A 22,046-nucleotide genomic window follows, 5' to 3' on the forward strand; every position below is an offset into this window, starting at 1 on the left:
CTTTCCATTATTCTATCCATGTACACTCATCCATCCATCTGAGCAAAGTTGTAGCCAGGTGCTATGTGAAATTAAAGCTAACACATCCTACATACCCCCGCGCAAACGCACACACACACACACACACACACACATACACACACCTTCAAAGACAAACCCACAGCCTCGGAAAGGATTTCAATCGAGCCGGGAGTTAAGCCTGCTAGATTACTGGTTCACTATAAAAAGGAAACAGAGCGGGAGGCTTTCTGAGAAGACGCTGTTGACTGTACACGGGTGTCCAAGAGACGAGGAGAAAAGGGACGGGGAAGGGAAATAGGCTGACTTCTATGTCCATGTCTATATCTACAGCTAGACGGCTGATTTTCTTTCCAGTGTTACTTTGGGGGAAAAACCTGAAGACTCTGACTGATATTAATTAAATAACAATTAATCAGAAATACATTTTGTAGGATATTATTCCACCTTAATTTCAGAAGTTATTAGAACATATAATTAAGCAGGTGATCCTGGTTTAGTGTGTGACAAGCAGGGTTTTTGTGAGCAGCAGAAATTCCCCCAGCAGGTTTTGACAATTCTTACAGGGGAACCAAATTGCTTTGTTTTTTTCTTTTTTTCTTTCTTTCTTTTTTTTTTTTTTTCTCACAAAAGCATTCATGAGCACTCTGATTGTGCCAATGTGTGGCTCACTGTGCACGCTTTTATTAGGCCATTCCAGCTGAGAAGAAAAACAAAGCGTGCGGCGAGAGCCGGGGCTCGGTGCCGCGTCGGGGATCACCCCCGTTCTAAGAGGAAGAGTGGAGCAGCGGCGGCGAACCACCAGAGCGCCCACCTCCCATGCAAATGGGCCGGGAACAAATGAATATGGGCAAGCAACTGGACTGTGGGTTGCCAGATCCCCCGAGTCTGCAGGGTTATTAAATATTCACACAGAGAGAAGGATGGGTAAAGAGACCAGAAGATGAAGAGAGGTGAGAGAGCGAGAGACGCCATGGTCTCGATCGCCCTCCTAATACTACGGGAATTGATTTCCCGTGTCACGCAAATGTAGCGCAGTAAGCTGCAGGACAAGTGCGCTCCGGTTCATGCATATAAATTCATTTGTCAAATAGCTTTTTGATGTTTAAAGCTGTTAAAATTCTCCTCCGCTCATTCAAACACGGCCGAGTCCACTGCTGCATTTTTGCCGTAACTTGATTACTCACGGGGGAGAATATTGACGGCATTTGTCTTGCAGACGGAATCCGCGCAGGCTTTTCAAGAAGACACGGCTCTTTAAATTCGTGCGCATCAGACGGCGGGGCTGCTTTAACTTTTTGGACTGAATAGTGAAAGATTTTCTCTCGTGCTCTCTCGGCTTAGCCCTTGACGAGGATTTGCATCCTGAGGAAATGTGCTGACCACCAGCGAGTAAACAGACGTGACCATGGTGTCTAATGAGCCAGGTTTACTGTGAGTGTGTGTGTGTGTGTGTGTGTGTGTGTGTGTGTGTGTGTGTTTGTTTCAGGCCCATCGAACAGCACTGTTTATATCCGAAGCAAATCCATACCTTGACATCACAGAAGAATATTCTACACTTTCATACAATACTACAATACACGATCGTTGGTGATAATAATATACTGTAACTCTGACCTGCTGCCTGAAACCAGACATTAATAAACCTGGAAGATGGTCTGCATCCATTCGGTCAGAATCCCAAAGTGTAATAGTGATTGAGCTGAAAGCTGATTTAGGTGTTCCGAAGTTGCTCCTAGAGCCGTGGATTAATAATTCTATTTCATTAGACGATATTTCTTCAACCCGCTTGAAATCATTCTGATTAAACATTCCAGCTGAGCTGTTTACGTGGACGCCGATCTGATAAATTGCTACACAAAGCTTTTAATCAGAATATAAGGTCATGGTTTGTTTTTTGACTTATGTAAAGTGGTACTGTTTGTTGTAAAGTGTTTACACTGCTGCAAATATAACAGAACATGTTCCCGAAATCTCTGCCAAAAAATCCCTCTAAATCTATTCTCGTCTATGATTGGTCAGATGCTTTACTGCGTGTGAAATACGAGCCAATCAGAGCTCCTTCATCAGCCAGAGAGTCTGTGGATGAAGGTCTGACTAAAGATGAGAGAGAGAGAGAGACAGAGAGAGAGAGAGAGACAGAGAGAGAGAAAGGGTGTTTGTTTTCATCGACGGAAGCTGAATTTTCCTCCTGGAAACGTTCCCTCATCACGTCACCTAATGTTCCCTCCATGGTCTTTGTACTGTATGTACCTATGGAATGGTCCCACTGAAAATGTACTCGTATCGGACCGGATCGGGTCAGGAGTTCACATGATGTACTTTTATTCAAATTGGGCAATTATTATCATGATTATTAGTGAAATATAATAGGCTCCATGTAAACACTGATCACTGAAACGTTACTGACATGTTTCTCTTTTTCTAATTGTCTCTACACTGCTTCCTTTAAAATGAGACCTCAGGCAGAATGAAGGTCTCGTGAGAAGTCCAGCTCTCGAGAGGTCGCGAGGAAACTGCGAGTCTGAAGCCCAGTGATGGAGGAGGGCAGCAACTGTGTAAACCAGAGAAACGTCTTCCTCTGGATGATGGACTAGAGTTCTCAGCACCAAAATGAATCCCACCATACAGTAAAACGTATATATCTGTTTGAGCGGCGCTTCAATCTGTCCTCGGTGCAGTGAGACGCGTTGGTCTCGACTTCACTAAACTCTCTGTGTGTAACATTTATCTCTCAGTATCGCTTTCCCTCTCCGCCTTTTATAAAAGATTCAATAGCGCAGTGGTCCTGATTACCTGAATCCTCCTCCACACCATACCACACCCTACACACACACACACACACACACACACACACACACACACACACACACACACCTTAATAAAGAGTCATTTGTACAAGCTCATTTATTTTCCACAGAATGAACTCACTTTCTGTCCTGATTAATGATTTTAATCTAAATGAAGAAATTAAAAATTGAAAATTATACTTCCAAAGCTCACAAAAAAAGGAGGAGGAGGAGGAGGGGCCATAACGAGAAAAGCGGCCGTTCCAGTTAACAAATGAGCCTTCATATAGTAATAGATGACCAGGGAGGGGGAAAACGAAACGTGTCCGGTCTCATGCCGCTTTCCTTCATGGAGCCCGAGCTGCGACGATACGCGAGGACACGACCGGCACACAAGCGAGGAAGAATGTTGGAGCACAAATGCTTAGCGTTGGCTTCTAATCCCAGGAGAGTTACCCAAGATGTCTTCTTTCTTTAATTATTGTGTGAAGGTCTGTCTGTATCCTCTACCAGCTTTTCTATAAAAGAGGAGCTATAATAATCTACTATACACACATTCACACTCCCACTAGGGGTCGCCACAGTGGATCATCTGACCCGCCTATTTATTCTGGAGGGTTTGTAGCCTCTGTCACATTTTTTCATCCAGGCTTAGGACCGGCACTCAGGGTGCCCTACATCCCTGGGGGCTGGGGGCGTTGGCTCACATGCGGACCATGGCAGACGACACGCCTACCACTGAGCCACCAACGGACCGGGCACTGACTGATGCTGATAAATTTAGTGTGATACGTTGGCACGCACACTCCAGCGCCGGCTGGTCGGTTCCTCTATGGGGTGTCAATGGCAAGCTGTCAAATGCCCAAGCGACTTAATAGACAAAGTGATGAACGGCGATCATTTATGGGCGCAGGAACATCTCAGTGAGCCGATATCTGCACAGAGGTTGATAGGATCACCATTGGATTTCTTCCACTTCAAACAGCCCCGGATTGTGCGTACTGGACACTGAGGTATCGACTCAGGAAGGAAATTGACAGACGTGTGCTTTTGTTGCAGGCAGAAATAAACAAAGGAGATAATCGGATGAAGAGCAACACGCCCGCACACTGGTGGCAGGAATCGTTCAGGACTCCTTGCTGCCTGGGCAGCAGCAGACACACACACACACACACACACACACACACACTCTTTCTCACTCACACAGCCTCCATCCCCGTTGCACGCTGCCATTATGAGACCTTGAGGCATAGCGGGCCCTTTTTATGAAACCCCATTCCTCATTCCGGAGCCCAATCAGAGCAGGCCACTGAAATTTTAAGGGCGCCGCTGAGCCGTGATGGAATGACAAGTGAATGATTGAAATGTTAGGATTCATAATTGGAAACATGGCGCTATCTTATGGGCTTCTCCTTGCCGCACACACACACACACACACACACACTTGAGTTGTGCCTGGATGTTCTCGCTGCATGGGTTTTTATGGTAATTGAGGCAGTTATATGAGGCGGCTTTGGATGGCTCCTTACATCCTCCACGCCTTAAGCAGGTGTTATCTTTGGAGAGACAGCGCCTCCGAATTGTCAACTCAATAATACAAGAGCTCTCTTATCAGGGGGTTGGAGGTGACTGATTGGCAGGATGATATTTTTAACAAATACAACAACAACAATAAAAAAAAAAAAACTCTAAAGCCCATTACTTCACTTGGGTGAGAAGGAAACTGAACCATATGTTTTACAGATTTGACACTTGCTCCGTCCTTGTAAAGCAGCCCAGTCTGCCTGATGGCACTAGAGTGGGGGGGATTATTATTGATTTTTATGCTATGAACCCCCTCAAATATATTATTATTACTGTCTATTGTTGTTATTTCCATTTTGTTGCAAGATTTTCTTCACAATGACCCTAACATTGCACCGTGCCCTCACAGTGCTTAGAGTTGAAACCTACGACCCATTCCGAACTCCCAGAGACAGTCAGGCGTTAAAAGCAGCGTGGGCTCAGAGGGAAGTGCTGTGATTGGGCCGGACCCTGGACTGGCGGAGAGCGGCTCGGTAAAGTGTGTGTGTGCCGAGTGAGCGCCTGTGCCGTGCCTCCCCTGGCCATTTGATTACAGGGGAGATGGACAGCCTCTAGACACACTTCCCCATCAAACAGGGACAAATGAGATGGTGCTGCCCCTGCAAAGCGAGCCTACAATCTGTCAAAGTACAATGCAATTGAGGGCTGATGCAACATCGCTTCTCTTTCTCTTTCATCCTCTCTTCATCTTCCCCCTTCCCCTAGTCTTTGTTTAAGCAGGACCACAGCGCAGGGGTGTACGCGCGCATCGGATCTGGATTTAGATTTTACTATCACTCATTGTATTCTTTAGTTATCCCATTAATATAATTAACATTAGTGCTAATTAGCTAGTGTGACCTAATTTTCAAAAGGTTTATAGCATCACTACTTTGTAATCCTGCAGCACCTGCATCCCTCCTCCTCTGTCTAACACACACACACACACACACAGACCACGCAGACAAACGCCAGTGCTTTTTATATGTTTGAACATCCTAGCCGAGACCTAACGACCTTGTAGCGACCTTGAATAACCTCCATGGGGTTCCTTTCGGTGAGGGTTAGGTTTGGGTGCATCAATACGGACAGGAAGTGTTCCACCTCCCCATCCCACATCATTTTTCAGTGATCTTTAGAAAAAGTTCTTAGAAATGTAATAATTTAGAAAGACATTTAATTTTAATTAAACATAAAGAATAGTATTTTTTTAAATCTCGCACATCAGTTAAAGGAAGGCGGAGCTGGTGATCTGTATGCCTGTGATGCCCCTCTGAACATGCACTCATACAAACACTCTCTGTCCTTCCTGTCATGCCAACACACCCCTAACCGAAGCCTGAGTGGTGCCCCAGGGACTCACATGACTGAGCAGACGTGTGGCACGTGGAACGTGTGTGTGTGTGTGTCCGGATGAGTGTGTGCATTTAAGGATTAGAGTAGTGCTTCTCTTTTGAGATATAAATATAAACAGGGTTTAAACTAATAAGACCCGCAGCCTTTCACTTCTGTGTCATACAGGAAAACTTTTCATGAAAGTTAGCACAAGCTCTTTAAGCACCTAAGGAGGAAAAAAAAAACATATAACCGCTTACCAGCCCGTGGCTTTTTGTGTCAGGTAATAGTCTATCAGGAGCTGAGAGATTGGTAATGGCATGGGCCTTGGAACGGCGGGTAAAGCGCTGGCAGGCAGCTATACTGCGAGTGTGACGCTGGATCTCTGGCTAATGGAGGGCGATCCTGTTGGAGGGTGAAGAGACGGAGGAGGGAGGGATGGGGAGAGCGCGTCGCTGCTGGGGGGTGGGCCGCTCTGGTTAATATGAAGCAGGTCGAAGGCTGATGGGGTTATGAGCGGTACACCTGCAGGCACCTACAGGCCTGGCAGTCTGAGAGAAGCAGGTAATTACTGTCGTTCTGCGCCCCGTGTGTGTTTGCTCAACCTTTTATACCTTTTGTACTCCTACACCGCTTCCCGCCTGATTACAATTACGCTTTATTTATGGCTCGGTTTTTCATCGTGCGGTTTAGGTTCCTGGTTTTAAAGGAATGTTTTTGTCTAATGATAATAACGCTTACATGTGGGATGTACGAGGTGTTTAATATGATGCAAATGAGCTCGTATTTGTTTGGGCAGGTATTTCAGGTGGTAATAATGTTATATTACAAAAAATATTTATAATAATTCTTTTACTTGGGTTTCACAGAAAAAAAAAAACAGCTTTACACGTGAACCACACACGTGATTTAAAAAGTTTACATCCTTTTATAATAAAGGAATAATATCCGTTTATAACAGTGTAGAGGAGATGGACTGGACTGACTCTGAACTGTATGTGCACTGACCATGGAGTGTGTATTTGGGGGGGCGGGGCGGGGGGGGTGTATATGAATCATGAACTAGTTAAACTTCATTGTAGTTACACTGCATGCAAAAAAAAAAAAGAAAGAAAAAGAACCTTATAAATAGTCACATTTCTATAAAACTGTTTACAGTAAAAGTGGAACATGGGAAAATAGATCTCCTGCGTCGGAAGCTGTATTATCAGCGGACCTATAGCTGATAGATGAACGCCCTGTAACCAATTTAACACGTCGTTACCATACTATTTTTGGATGAGAAATTAGCAGGTGCCCAATGATGTGCCTTATGGAGAAGCAACAGAAGTGCATTTATAATGCTTTGTTTAATGCCCGTGACCTATTTAACTACATATTATACAAATCTTCATTTTGTTTGGTTTGTTAATAAAAATAATAATAATAGATGAAGCTTTGTAATCATGCAATATATTTATTATTAATACTATAGCTAATAACAATGCTAGTAACGCAGTTTGTTGTTGCGGTATGATGATGATGATGATGATGATGATGATTTGAAAAGCTTTTGTAATAGGCCCGTATGGTTAATATCTAATACTAGGTTGTGTATATGTGTTGTCTTAACTGCAGGAATGCTGTGCCTCTGCGCTGCCTGTTTGCCTGCCAGCCCCTGCCATTCCCAGATTGCTATTATCTAGCCTCTCAAAACCAGCAGGTCCACACTGAGCCAAATTTAGCCTGCACAGCCCTCCACCCCCCAGGGCCTCTGCTAGAGCAGCTTGCCACTCCAACTTCCTCCTATGCCTTTCACATCTGCCATCTTTTCCTCAGTCACTCTGGTCCACACAAAGATTGATGAGGTGTGTGATGATATCATGTGCATAAAGAGATTGTGTGTGTGGGTGTGTGTGTATGTATGTGCGTGAGTGTATGCACAAGTTTATTTGGGTGTACGTCGGCTGCCTGATGCTTCGTGATAAGATAAGATAGAATACGTCGAACAGAAGGCGAACGCATTTTGGGCTGCACGACGCAGCAGAAGGCTGCAATCAGGTCATGTAGTGGTCGTCAGTGACGATCTGGACGCGGAGGAATAGGGACAAGGCTTCGGGCGCCAGCTGTTTACACGGGCTGCCCACTGCCAAAAGCACCACCGCGCCCCCCTTGCAACCAAATCAGACCATCCAGCTGGAAAAGTGCAGTCTGTGGGACCCAGCGTGGGCCCCCACTATGCAAAGAGTCGGCGTCTGTAGGCAGCAGTGCAGAACTGGACATGCAGGAGAGCCTTGTCTGGCTGGTACCTTCACGCCCAAGTGGAGCCCAGTAAGAAAATTGCTCACAAATTACCAAAACAAAGCAGAAGAAGGTGACTAGCATAGGCAAATCCAGGCAGGATGAACCTGGATTGTGCAAAGCGAGAGGCAGGACACAGGTCACGTCTTGTTTGCTGACGTTGTGGATGTACCGTTGCATTGTAGTGACAGACAGGCTGCCTGGCTACTACACCTGCGCAACGGTGGAGATCTATACAGAAGCAAAAAAGATGAGCAGGTGTTAAACAAGTGCTGAGTTTCTTGCTGGGTGATTGGATGATGCGTTTATTGTGGTTTGCTAAAACTCTCCTATCTAGGTCAATGCCACACTTGATGGCATGCTATCAAATTACAAAACTGTCAACTGAGAGGACTTTCCATTAGAAGTTCATACTTTGATTGGCAATAATTTATATGAATGAAAGGAAAGCACTTGTATGCCAAACTGTCGACTCCTCATCTTTATGTCAGGTGATGGTGATGAAGATAATGACCGCTCGCCATCCTTTTGTCTATTTTTCTTTTTGAGCTCAGAAACTAGAAGTGCACCAAATGCTGTGCATCACATGTATCCAGGGTCACCCAGGGTGCAGCGCCCCCTGGAGCAGATTTAAGACTTAAGGGCTTGAATCTCTGACCCCCTCTAACAGGAACCCATAACCGAGCCTTAACCATTTGAGACACTACTGCCCCAAAAGAGGTGAACACGTGGAAGAGGGTAGATAGCACTTTTGGAAACAAAAGATAGCACTTTGCCGCTTGAACTGCAGTTCAGAAAAGATGCAGCTTGGCCTGCTGGAGGGTAAAAACTGGCAGCACAAAATGCATTACAAAATAATCAACCGATGAGATCATGAGATACAGAGCATGAAAAGAGAACGAGAGACGGGAAGGCGGGGGGATCTGCTGAATGATAGTTACGAACGCTGGGAAGCTGTGGAGGAAAATGCAGAAGGTTGACCTTTCTTCTAAAAAACCCTCTCAGCAATTAAGTGATAGTGTCTTAATTATGTGTGCCATTTTATACAGTGCCAGAGGGGATATTTAAAATGGCAAAAAGACATCTGCGTGAGGTGCAGCAATTTCAGGCGACCTCCAGTTTCACCAAACCCTTAGTCTGAGATCAGGATCAGGACAAAGCGCATACATGATGGACCAGGTTGTAGTTCATGTGCTTGGATGTTTGTGGGATCCTGTGTGGTTGTGGGTTTATACAGTCATTAAGCTGCTTTGTAGACGCTGTTCGCGTTGACCTCAAGCAAAGCGTCTGCTCTATTTTGTGAGAATATCAAGAAGATGAAGCATGGAAAATACAGCAAAAGAAACACAGCAGATAGAAATGTAGCCAGAAGATCTGGAATCCAGGAATAAAGTAGGACAAACTAGAGCAAAAAAACACAGGAGAGTGTGAGAGACGGAGAGAGGAAAAGAGATAGAATGACTGCATAATGATATCACTCCCTGGAGAGCCCTCTTTAAGACAGACGCTCTCTATTTTGGGGAAAGCAGAGGTGGGGAAGTGTGCTGGGTGGATGGTGGTCTCACACGGGTCCTCTCTTCGGGCTCTAAATGAATTGAACAGCAGCATTGCATAATCTAGCAAGCTTTGCTGCTGACAGCACAATGATTTATGCCCTCCGTCAGACGGGGAGAGGAGCGCGAGAGCGGGAGACAGCCGACGGTGGAAGGGACAGGGTGTATGAGCATGAGGAAGAAGCAAGAGAGAAAGAGAGAGAGAGAGAGAGAGAGAGAGAGAAAGAAGGAAAAGACAGGAAGAGATTAGACGCAGAGATGGTGTGGGAACGGGAGAAGAAGAGGGTGGAGGTAAGACAGATGCCCTCTGTGGGACTGCTGATGAGACATGCCTGTCCCTCTGTCCCTCATATACCCCTCCCTCGTACAGAACTCTCTTTTCAAGAGACACCTGGGATGACTTAAGTGTGACAGCTCTAAGTCATCACCATTAGAGCTAAGCGCTTTGCACCACAGAGAGATGTAGAGTAATAAAAGTTTGAGGGGAACGAATCTAAACATGACCTTAATCCCAACCTGTGTGACTGAGCTGATTTACTTTCTGTCACCTGTTGAGAATGCAGAGTCGACGAATTCTTATAGAAACGTTCACTAATTTAAGGTATGGTTTTCATGGATGTTGGTGTACCTACACCTAAAAAAATTTGAGCTTTTTCCTCTGAGGGAACCTTTAAAGGTGTTGCCCCATCAGCCCGGGTAGACCTACTACAGGACATGAAGAGCCCTTATCTATCCAAAGAACTCATGAAGAACCCTTCTTTGTAAGAGTAAATCTTGATCCTAATGTTACATACAAATACAGTAAGTTAAATAAACTGAGATGTGGCCAAAAGTATGTGGACACTTGACAATCACATCCAAACCTTCTGCACAAATGAGGTCATGAAGACATGCCTTCCCAAGGGTGGAAGAACTTCTTTTACCCCAACACCTTTGGAATAAACTGCCTCACCCAACCCTGATGTCTGACCTCACTAATGCTCTTGTGGCTGACTGAGCACAAAACCCTGCAGCCGTGCTCTAACATCTAGTGGAAAGCCTCCCCAGAAGAAAATTAGCTACATCTGGAATGGGTTGATTAACAAGCACGAATGAGCAGTGGTTAAAATGCTGGACTTGTGATTGGAGTTTAAACCCTAGCAACAACACTATTGGGCTCCTGGAGACAAGGCCCTTAACCCTCTTGATACAGTATAAAGGTATCTACAAAATGTTTGGCCATATATCATATTATTCATTTACTGATCTTCCTTAAAAGCTTCAGTATGACAGTGGATTCACAATCAGTCCTGGTAACACTGGGTGCAAGGTGGAAATGGGACCATTTTTTGGGCAATTTAGCAGAGTCAGTGTGCACACCTGCATGATTTTGGCTATTTGAAGGAATAGTGTGCGAACCCAGGCAAGCAGGTGGAGAGTGTACAAAGCTGTCTCAGGAGACTGTGCCACTATCCCCTATCCACACCCCTACCATTACCTGATGCCAAAATTTGCACATTTATTTCTTTAAATCAAAGTGAAACAAAAAACAGAGCAACTGCCAAGCTAAACACTATTGTATTACAGATTAGAAAGAAACAATCGCAATAAGATATTGATCAAAAGTCATAATTACCGTGTTTGTATAATTGCCAAAAAAAAAAAAACACTAATCAGATGGAGAGGTGATGCATTAATATCAGTAATGTAATAACTAGTAAAAAATGGACAGCTAAAGGACAGGTGACAAACTAACAAGAAAGCGTCTGATTAAATGATACTACCCTATGAAAAGATCTTTTGAAGCGAGGATGAAGTTTGCTTTGTGTACATTATCAACTGAAGCGAGAGAAGCGACATCCTCATTCATATATAAACCTGGCTGCTTTGCTTCCTCGGCAGCGTGTCTCCCCAGAGGGAAGGTCTAGCGGAGCGAACTGGTGCTGTCAGACTCCCAAACCGAGGCGTTCATTAGGACAGCAAGTTGCTACAACGCGGTCAAATAATTGGATGGGTCTCTAATTGCCTTCTGTAGGAATTAGGTGTTACATATTCGGAAGGTGCATCCCATCACTGCCGGGCCGAGATTCATTCCCTCTTTCCGTCCCTGCTGGGAATGGAGAGGTGTGTTTGCATGCAACAGAAAGAGAGAGAGGGACGAGGGAGGTAATGTCGGTTCTATATCATGAGGAATGTAGTGTTTTCCCAAAGGGGAAGTGATAAATGAACGTAAGTTAAAAGCTTTTGAGAAATACGCAGGAACATATGTACAGGCAAGTGTGTGGTGGTGGCGGCGGTGGTGTGTATGTAGAAGATGTGTTTAAGTGGTGTAGCACAGTAGCAGTTGCAGGTGAAGAGTATTTTTCAGGAAGAGAGCAATATAAAAGGGATACATTAAGCTTTCTTTGCTGGAACACATCCATCTGAGGGTGTGGACATGAAGGATGCGTTGTAAGTGTGGCCTCTCCTTTCCTGCGCACCTATTCTGGAGGGAAAAGCAGCCGCTCAGCTGTACTCCCCGGGGAACACAGCACTCCCGTGAAGCTTTTCGCTCTCCTTGTATGTGTGTTAGTCTTTTGTCTATTTTTCTGGCTGCACTCCTTTTTTGCAACGGGAAGATATTTCGAGCTTGTCGGCTACACCTCTCTAAGCGCTCCAGCTGTCCACTGTGGCTTGCTCATTAGCATCATGGTTTAGCATTAGCATATAGCAGGAGCGCGACAGTCCTTCCCGAGGCTCTCGGGCTTGTCTCGGCCTCTCGACGTGTCCGTGGATGTAATTTTACAGCTGGGTGACTGGAGGTAGCTGCACAGCAGGTGGCCAGCCCCCAGGGTCAGACTGAGAGGTAGTCAGGCAGCAATTTCCTCAGAGCTAGAAACTGTGTCTATGTGTGTGTGTGTAAGCGCTTGTGAGAGCTCAGAAACGTACCGCGAGCGTGTGGACCCTGAAGCGAGTTTTGAACCATCTCGCTGTTCATATGCATGAGCATGTTGTGTTTCCTGTGCTAGCTCAGGTCGAGGTAAGAGTGGAGATGTCATCACAAGTGTTTCTGTTTGATCTGGATTAGAGATCCTTCCCCCACCCTTACGTCTTTCCCTGGGGGTGACGGGGCTAATTTCAGACTCATCTTCCCCTACAGATATTCCTTCCTTTGTACAGCCACTGACACACTGACTCACCACAGGTAGGCGCCCATAATTAGCCACGTCTGATAAACCTCTGTTCAGCAGAGATGACAGCACTGAGCTGTGTGCTAAGCTTCACTCAAAGCAAACGTGGCATGTTTTATGCTAACGGCCAAATGTGAGAAGAGAGCAGGAATATTACTGAAACCCGGGCGTTTCTCAGGATAAACCAAATGCAAATGATTTATATAAACACCTGTGAGGTTTAGGCTCGAGACCGGGCTTTTCTATAGTCTTCTTGTGAAAACATTTCTTCTTTTTTTTTTTGGCTGCTAAACTGATGAATCAATTTTACAAATGACCCTTATTCATATGTAAGGAGAGACCTCAGTATTAAATTCGAGCACTTTACAACAAATGGCCGTGCCATAGCGTGCCATTTTGATATATGTGTGTATAGGCGGCTAGGAGCGAGAACAAAAGGCTGCTATTTGTCTGCGTGCTCATGGGGGAAGGTGCCATATCAAACATGCAGCTACATCCTTCAGAGCCTTCTGAAAACGGGCCCCTACGTATCAATTACCTACCTGTCACCGGCACCAGTCGCGTAGGCAAATCGGCCTGCGCGGGGCAACAGTAGTGCCGAATAAGATTTGTTTAGGGTGCGCATGTGTGTATGGATGCGAAAGAGAAACATTGCACACATGTAACACTGACAAAGGAGCGTGCTTCCCCAACCACCATTCAAATGATTGTGTACAGAGACAAATGCGTGGAGAAATGCACACATGTGCACACAGATGCCTACATCCTCCAGAATGTACCTGTGTGTGTGTGTGTATGAGTGTGTGAGTGTGTGTACCTGCTGTTGCTCTCCCACTGTGTTGTTTTGGGATAATGCGAGCTGACCGCTAAGGTCTCTGTGAGACAAGCTTGCTGCGGGCCTGTATGTGTGTGTCCGTGTCTCTTTGCATAAGTTGCAGTCCACCTGATCATGACTTAAACAGAGTGGATGTTTGCACACCCACACACACACACACACGCGTGAACATACTCTTTTGCATGCCTGTGGCCCTACACCGAGACTATGAGGCCTGTCAGCACCTTCACACACCTGAAGAGGTTGTGTATTGTGAGTGTATTGTGAGTGACTGAAGCATATCCTTCCTCTCACGGTTGTTCTCGTCTCCTCTCAGCCCATATGATGGCAGTCCTGTAGGAGCACATGGGACGACAGAGGAAAACGAGGCCTGCTCCTTCATTTTTTCATTTTTACACTGATGTATGGTGTACAGCGCGAGGTATCAGCGGAGAGTTTTTTAGCACATAGGTGATAGACCTCCCAATGTCAGAGTGTTTTATTTTTTATTTTTTTTCCCAGAGAAAGCCCCAGCCGCTGTTTCCACAGGAGAGCAGGCAGCTCCAAATAACTGCTTGTCTGCTCAGTAGAGCTCTAAAGAACATGCCTCGGAGGCCGGCTCTCTAAATAAGAGGCATGCTTGTTAGTGGGCCGGAGTGGGGGCCAAGGCCAAAGCTGCTGTCTGGCTGACAAGGCGGGCCTGGAGGGCATGGTGCTGTGAGGTGCTTCACTTTCAACCTTGACTCCTAGACCTGTTCTCAATTCTTTCTAGTTTCTTTCCTCTAAAGTGAAACAACAGTGTAATAGTGGTTTCCTTTCCTTTACTCTGTTTTTTTCTCCCCTTTTTGTCAGTTTTGTTTTGTTTTTCTCACCTTCTCGCATCATTCCGACGGTCAGACACTTCATGAAGCGGCAGGCTTGGCAGGACTTCCGTCTGCGCTTGGTGATCTCACATTCGTTGGTGGCGGGACAGCTGTACTCGATATTGCCTAGGAGCAGAAATCAAGAAAGAAAAGAGTGTGAATGAAAATCTGTTGCGGTTACTGGAACGGCTAAGCAGCGATCATCAGCTCGTCTAGCTAATCCCCGTCTTTAACTATGACTGACTGATAAGGATCCTGATGAATATTATCTGTAGATTAGCAATGATAGGAAAATCTTAACTCGTGCTACACAAAACCTCCCTAAAGGCTGATCAGTTGCCAAAGGCCAAAGCTTCCAAAAGCCCTTATTAAAGAGCGTGTGATTGGGGAAGATAGAGAGGATTAGACATTAAGAGGCACTTCAGTGGCAGCTGAGATCCAGATTCATCATCATTACACTTATTTGCAATTTATAATGTGCATGTGGTAAAGGCAAGCTTAAATCATTGAGTGTTTAAAACATAATGAGAAATACATTAGCACTTAAAACCACATAACTGCAAATGATAAGCATAAATAATAATAATAATAATAATAATAATGTAAAATAATTTCTATGAAAATATTAGATAAATATTTCTGAGCTAAAGTGATTTTCTTGTAAAAGTATACCCTTTTAACCCTTTTAACTGAAAGTATTGTTTACAGTGTATAATGTTATTGTTGTTGTGTTGTTGTCATGCATTTTGTCAGTTCCACAGCCGCGGTGGTTTTTATGTGGCCGGGTTGCTTGCACGATGCCCCTGCCTCCCCTCCTTTCTCATCAGGGTTTTGGGATTGGATTGACTTTGTATGGGATACATAGGGTTACAGGGTCCAACAGGGGCCAGCTGGCAGTGACGGGCCTCGATCCCCCAACCCTCCAATCAAGAACCCAGAGCCTAAGCCGCCTGAGCCGCCACTGTCTCCAGTACAGCATGTATTTATAAATATTACATTATCACTGTTACACTCTCCACCAACACATACACACACACACACCTACAGTACCCACACACACGTAATTAACATGTGTCCCGCCTGGGACCTTCTCACTGATGAAATATTTCAGAGTTAATCAGACTTTGTAAACACTGATTTGTATTGACTTCTCTTCTGTGAACTGATGTTTCCTCATTAAAAAGCGCATTAGCGCTCAAGACTGCTAATTCAACAGGAAACAGTATTTAAAGTATGCATGTCCATTAGACTATGGTCCAATACTCATTAGTCAGGTAATCACCAGGTCCCATTAGGATCTTCAGATTTGGCTCAGCATGGTAGATGTGGCTGCATATATATATATAACATCAACCTCCAACCTAGTACCAGCTCCTGAAGCTATGTGTGTGTGTGTGTGTGTGTGTGTGTGTGTGAGGGATGGTAGGTGTGCAGAGATGGTAAGTCTTTGCCTCAGTCACATCACTCGCTCATAAATCTAGGACAAAAACACCTATCGAGTTGCGATAAAGTGCCGATATGCCATCGCCTCTCTCACGGCTGTTTGAGAACACAGATCTGAGAAACAAAAACTGGTCCATTCCCCCATACCCACCCCCAACCCCACCTCCACCCTCTCAGCCTTGAGTGGCTCAATTGGGAAGTGATAGATACAGGTTGTCAGATGGCATTGGAGAGGTGCCACCTTTACACCAGCTGCCAGAGGCTTTGAGTAGTCACAGTGGCCATGCCATCACTCCATCCCCACCCATCAACCTCCAACCTAGTACCAGCTCCTGAAGCTCTTACGCTCCTCAAACCCCTCCCACACCTACGCCTCCCCCCACCTCCCCAAAAAGCTAGCCAGCCTGGAAGTCAATAAACACCCAGCTGGATGAAGAGGGTCTGGAAATTACTGAGAGTCTCATTGGCTAATGGGATGAAACATACCAATATGTCAAATTCCCAGGATCGCAGGGTCTGGCTCATGTTCGAGCCAAACACAATATCTGACCCACGTGTTCATCTGCTTAAGATTTTCCACTGGAGTCAGAGGGCTAGGCTGGTGGTGCTACGATGCTACATGCTCATGTCTGACAAATGAAACACTGATGAAACATTTCACATTTTAAGAGACTTAGGGTTTACAGATTAACTTAACCCTTCTCCATAGTTCCTAATGAAACTAAACCATCGTGATGGTTTCCCGCTTCCCTGAAATGAATTTGAGCCAAGACGAAAAAAATAAAATAAACTCAAACCAACCTTGAATGGTCCTCTTGAAGAAGGCCTTGCAGGCTTCGCATGAAGCTACGCCATAGTGGTAACCTGACGCGATGTCGCCACACACCAGGCACAGGCGCTTGGGCATGGAGTTGAGCATGTATTCACACTTGATCTGCGAGTCCTCACCGATGGTGCTGGAGCAGTCTTCGTAGCGCTTAGCGCCAGTGCCGTTGGGGCCCAGCGTGCCTCCGGGGCCGTACAGCGTGGGCGAGTCTAAACCGTTCTGGTGGCCGTTCATCGCGGAACTGTAGCTGCCGCTGGCGTCTGACGAGCCGCCGGGACTGTGGTGGTTGACGCTGTCGGTCAGCGAGGCTGGGCTAGAGGGTTCCGTCTTGATGTACGAGGGACAGTTGGACTCAATGTGACGTTCCTTGCTGGACATTCTGCAAAGCAGCCTGCTTCGGACATAAAAACGAAACAAAACCAACGCATGAGATGAAACTAAAGGTAAATCATTTAATACCTAAGTTCTATGTTACAAGATGAAGAATGCATTCACAGAAAAATGGGCCAGAAAGGGCGAAAAAAAGCTTAATAATCTGAAACACCTTGTTCTGTTCTTGTACTTCTCCAGCAAAGTGAAGCTACAGAGAAACCAATTAAATTATTTCCCCTCTCAGTGTTAATGAGAGAGTATCAACTCCCACGGGTCTCACTAAAGCTTCAGAACCATCTATCTACATTCCAGGGAAAGTCGGAGCCAACATGGTAACATGAACACACACACACACACACACACACACACACATGAACAAGTTACAGGTAAATGTAAAGGGAAAAAGGAAATGGAGAAATATGTGTTTAAAACCTAAATAGAAATTACACCTTTAATTGTTAATTCTCAACTTCTTATCTAAAAAATCCATATAGAGAGGAAATTCCGCTAAATCCTATTTTTTATCAATCCTATGTTTTATACACATAAAGTCAATGAGATTGCGGTAAAGCCCTGCGGCGCATTAATTGATGGATACACGTACATAAATAACAACAACTCGACACAAAATAAAGTGATAAAACGAAAAACTATTAAATAAAGAGTCCAGTGATCAGAATGCAGCATGACAGATTATCAGGCTTTGCGGGGAAAAAAAAGAAAAAGATAAAGCGTGAAGCAATGTGGAGATGGAGAGGGACGCTGCCTGGAGCCGAGCTCCATCACTCATCCTGCAGTCAATATCAACTTGTTCTACATGAATGTGATCAGTGTGGAGGGCGAGTGCAGTTTCATCATCCTCACTCGTCTGTCTCTCTCTCTCTCTCTCTCTATCACACACACACAAACAGGGGAACAAATATGCAATGAGTGGCACGTCTCTCTCTCTCTCTCTCACACACACACACACGAAAAAAAAAAAAACCTGAAAGCTAACAAAAGAAAAAGCCCCTCCATGTTACCGCCACTCAATATTGCCACAGCCATTTAGCCGAGGTTCCGTCTGTCCCCCTACCCCCCTGCCCCCCTCCACCCCCTCTCCCCCCGCCTCACCCACAGACGCGTCTAGTCCTCGGAGATGGGTTTCTTAATGAATGCAGTAATTAATAGATATATCTGTTCTGTCTTAAAGCAGACTCTAAGGCTTGGAAAAGTGGATTAGCGATCCCCCTCTGACAGCACGCGCGCTCTCAGCTGACTCGGGATCAGGAAAAACTCGGATGGACAATTTTACAGACGTTCAAGATTAACCACAAACTACATTAACAAGCACCAGCAACATGCAACCACACACACACAACCACATGCACTCATACTCACAGTCACACCCAAAATATTTCAACCGTGCAAACATCTATTTTTTCGCCGTCCTAAAGGGCTTCAACCAGACACAACAGCGACCAGACGGAGGTGTTACACAGAGGGAGAGAGAGAGAGAGAGAGAGAGAGAGAGGAAAAAAAGAGAGCGTTTACGTGAATAAGGCGGAGGAGCGAGTTTTAACACAGGAGACGAAAGAGGACAAATAAACCGTGCGGGCTTTGCAGGACCACACAAAGGTCTTTTTAATTAAGGAAGCCCACTTCTAAATGAGGGTTTTAAAAAGGCAGTCGGCTTGTAAAAGACAGATTCTTCTCAGGTCTATAAAGTCACAGGAGTGCGAGAGACCACGGTGATGGACCAAGAGAGAGAGAGAGAGAGAGTGAGAAACAGAGAGAGAGACAGGGAGAAAGATTTCAAAATAACATATATATATATATATTATAGTATGATTGAAACTGTTATTAAGCAGTAATGAAGTGAAGCCGATGCTCTACAGGAGGCAGAAGTCAAAAAGATAGAAGCTCTACTTCCGCTGTTGAAACATCTGGAAGCTGGACGTCATCAAGTGAAAAACAATAAAAGCAACCAAACCAAACATTTGTTTCTCGTCTCATTTGACCCTCAATGTGTTTTTCTGCGACTTAATGCAAATGAATGTAAATAAGCAGGGAAATGAATGGACCTCAGCACAGAGCAAGAGCTAGTGTATCAGGGGTGTAATAGGACACGGCCGGCGGAAAGGACAAACTACAGCCAATCTAACTCGGAATAGCAACACCCCGCCGGCCAGTAAAGCTTCCTGATGTCACGTCTCTGCTGTGAAATCTGCTGACTCGAGCCGGGCCGCTTAGGTGAAGGCCTGCTGCAGCACGGGCCGGTCGATCAGGAGAACGCCTGCTCTAAGGTTACGCTCACATTACCGCGGCTTATCTCTCGGGTTCCTGTCTAATCTTTGCCTGGAACCTTCGCACTTTTCCCAAGTTTCATAAAGACACGCGATCCGAAACATCACGCAGCTGATTCATCTTTCAGGAATCCTCAATCGTGGTGTTTTAATTGCTATAAAATTTTGCAGCTGTCTGATCTGCAGGTCACATGTCGAAGACATACTGTATACCGTTTAGAACCGTGCTGATGAGTTATATTATTATCGTATACATCACACAGAAGCTCAGGTGTTTAAAAGCAGGACGAAGCAAAAATAAAATGAAATCTGTGTGCGGAAGCAGCAGGAATAAACAGGTTTCTGTGGCAGAGCGAAAGTGCCGCGTAAAAGCACGTGAACAAAAAGAGAAGCAGGAGGCATCACAACACCAACGCTCTAACTGCTCTCAGTCTCTCCACAGGACACAGCTCTTAAACTGGGGACATTTCTCTCTCTTTGTGTCTGCCTGGTCCTCTCTCTCTCTCTCTCTCTCTCTCTCTCTTTGAAATTCTATGACTCCATTAATCTGACCCAGCAATATTCAACAACTCTCTATAAATTCAATTGTCACATGACTGAGTTTTTTTCTTTTCCCCCTTCTAGGCCACGCTGAAATCTAAAATTAGAGGCAGTAAAATTCGCATTAGCTCTAAGAGAAATGGAATTCTAAAGCTCATATTTTAGAAGAAAAGAAAGCCCTTTCTGCCGGAGAAGAGACTATTTGAGAGGTAATGATTTTATCTGTTTTTCAGCGACGCCTGGCGCCGGCTTCAATTCCGCAGCGTGCCATTAACAAAAGAAGTTTTTACGGCGGGAAAAGCACTACAATTTCATTTAAGCCTATGAATGGAGATAATCATCGTCAAGTACGAGGGCATTATAAAAAAAAGAAGGGAGAGAGGGAGAGACAGGCAGGAAGACAAGATTTTCTAAAAATGGATAAAAGCCGGTTTACATTATTATTATTATTTTCATTATTATTATTATTATTATTATTATTATTATCCTGTGAATAAAAATAATTCAGAAGTTAAATTGGTGTATGTTAATTTTGATTATTTTTTAAATATGTACAGATCAATTAGAACTGGAACGTCTCGGTTCTCTACAGCACTCACACAGTAATGATGCAGAACTCTGGCTTTTCATGAACAGTTCACGCGGCATCTTAGTGGAAAAGCGAGAGCATGGTCCCTGTTCTATAATCTAATATTTACTCTCTGTCTTTCTTAAAGGTTAAAATCTCTGAGGAAACCTGGGACCAAAGAGAGGATTGTTTTTTTTTTGCTCTCTCTCTCTCTGGCGAGGCATCGGAAATCAACAGGAAAACAATTTTGGAAAACACAAGGCACTTGGCAAGGACAAGTGTCATTAGATTGTTTGACTGATTCAGTGCTTTGACAACTGCAGAGTCCAAACGTGCAATCATTGCATTAAGGTGCAGTCTCTCTCTCTCTCTCTCTCTCTCTCTCTCTCCTTTCTTTTTCCCCTCCATCAAAATCAAGCCTTTCTGATTACAAAGAAAAAAATCTCCAGAATAAAAACCTGTCATGACTTACTGCAGTTGTTTTCACTCATGGTATCACGTCTAGGAAGTCTTGTGTATTTCACCTATATAATTTAAGTATTTAATTATGTTTTTTTGTGTGTGTGTTTTTTTTTTTTTGCATTTATAAAACACATTTAGAAAAATAGAAACACAGTCTACAGGAAAAATAACATGGCTGTAAAAATTCACTTCCTATAATCTTCCCCAATTAATACACACAGGAACATCTAGCGTCACTGAGATTAGAAGCACAGGGTCTGATTACAGTTGCTTTAGCATTTGCAACACACACACACACACACACACACACACACACACACACACACACACACACAGTGCGGTGTGAGGAGATCAATTGTTATAACATTACAGGACTTCTAAAGGAGTAATTCACTTTATACTTCATTCTCGATGACTGACTCCAAAATAAAGCATTTTATTATATTTTGTCACGTGTGATCGAAGCCGTAACGCCAAATCCAGGAGACGAGCCTGAGCGTGAGCGTGAGCAGGTTCATCTTCGCATTGAGCCGTGACATCATCCTCGATCTGAGAGACTGTACGTGTGTATTTAAATCGAGACAAAGACAAGTTTTTAAATTTTTGAATATTTTCTTGTGCAAGTTCATTAAATACACACTCTGCTTCTGTCTGTCTGTCTGTCTGTCTGTCTGTCTGTCTGTCTGTCTGTCTGTCTGTCTGGGTTCAGGATTGATGTTAAACGTCTCCAAGCTGGAGATCAGCTAAATAACCGTTTGCTCTTCGACAAGGGGCCGATAAGTCAGGATGAGCCGCAATGTGATGAAATGAAATTGCACGTAAATGTAATACTCATGTGGGGGGGGTGGATTAAAAACACTTTTTATTAAACAGATGTTTGAAGATGATTTTATTCACTGAAATATGACGAGAGAGAGAGAGAGAGAGAGAGAGAGAGAGGAATGGTGGTTGTTTTTCGGTGAGTGAAGCGAGGAAAGCCGTGTCTTTAACCAGATCAGAATCTTGAAATTGGCTGTCAGGACGGGATTGTTGTGAGTTATAGCCGTCTATCATCCCCCCTCCTCTCACCCACTCGGGCGAAGATGCACTCAGCTGCCCCCGTGCAGCGCCTCTCCACCCCAAAGCACCTTTAAATTTTCAACACCAACCGCCATCTGTTACCAAATCTAATTCACATTCTGCCCGT

General features: G+C 44.6%; 1 protein-coding gene across 6 annotated transcripts in view; it reads right to left on the reverse strand.

Moving 5' to 3' along the window:
* esrrga (estrogen-related receptor gamma a) overlaps positions 1–22,046 on the reverse strand; it is a 63,275-nt gene that overhangs the window by 29,425 nt on the left and 11,804 nt on the right. For 5 of the 6 annotated variants that reach the window (XM_053510476.1, XM_053510474.1, XM_053510477.1 and 2 more), the window contains 2 exons: positions 16,609–17,027; positions 14,374–14,490 (listed from right to left, as the gene is read on the reverse strand). In XM_053510476.1, the coding sequence (XP_053366451.1) occupies positions 14,374–14,490; positions 16,609–17,027 (536 nt within the window). The remainder of the gene's footprint in view (positions 1–14,373; positions 14,491–16,608; positions 17,028–22,046) is intronic. The other variant, XM_053510475.1, reaches the window with a different exon arrangement.

The sequence above is a fragment of the Clarias gariepinus genome, chromosome 13 (genome assembly GCF_024256425.1).
Source record: "Clarias gariepinus isolate MV-2021 ecotype Netherlands chromosome 13, CGAR_prim_01v2, whole genome shotgun sequence".
NCBI classification, from domain to species: domain Eukaryota; kingdom Metazoa; phylum Chordata; class Actinopteri; order Siluriformes; family Clariidae; genus Clarias; species Clarias gariepinus.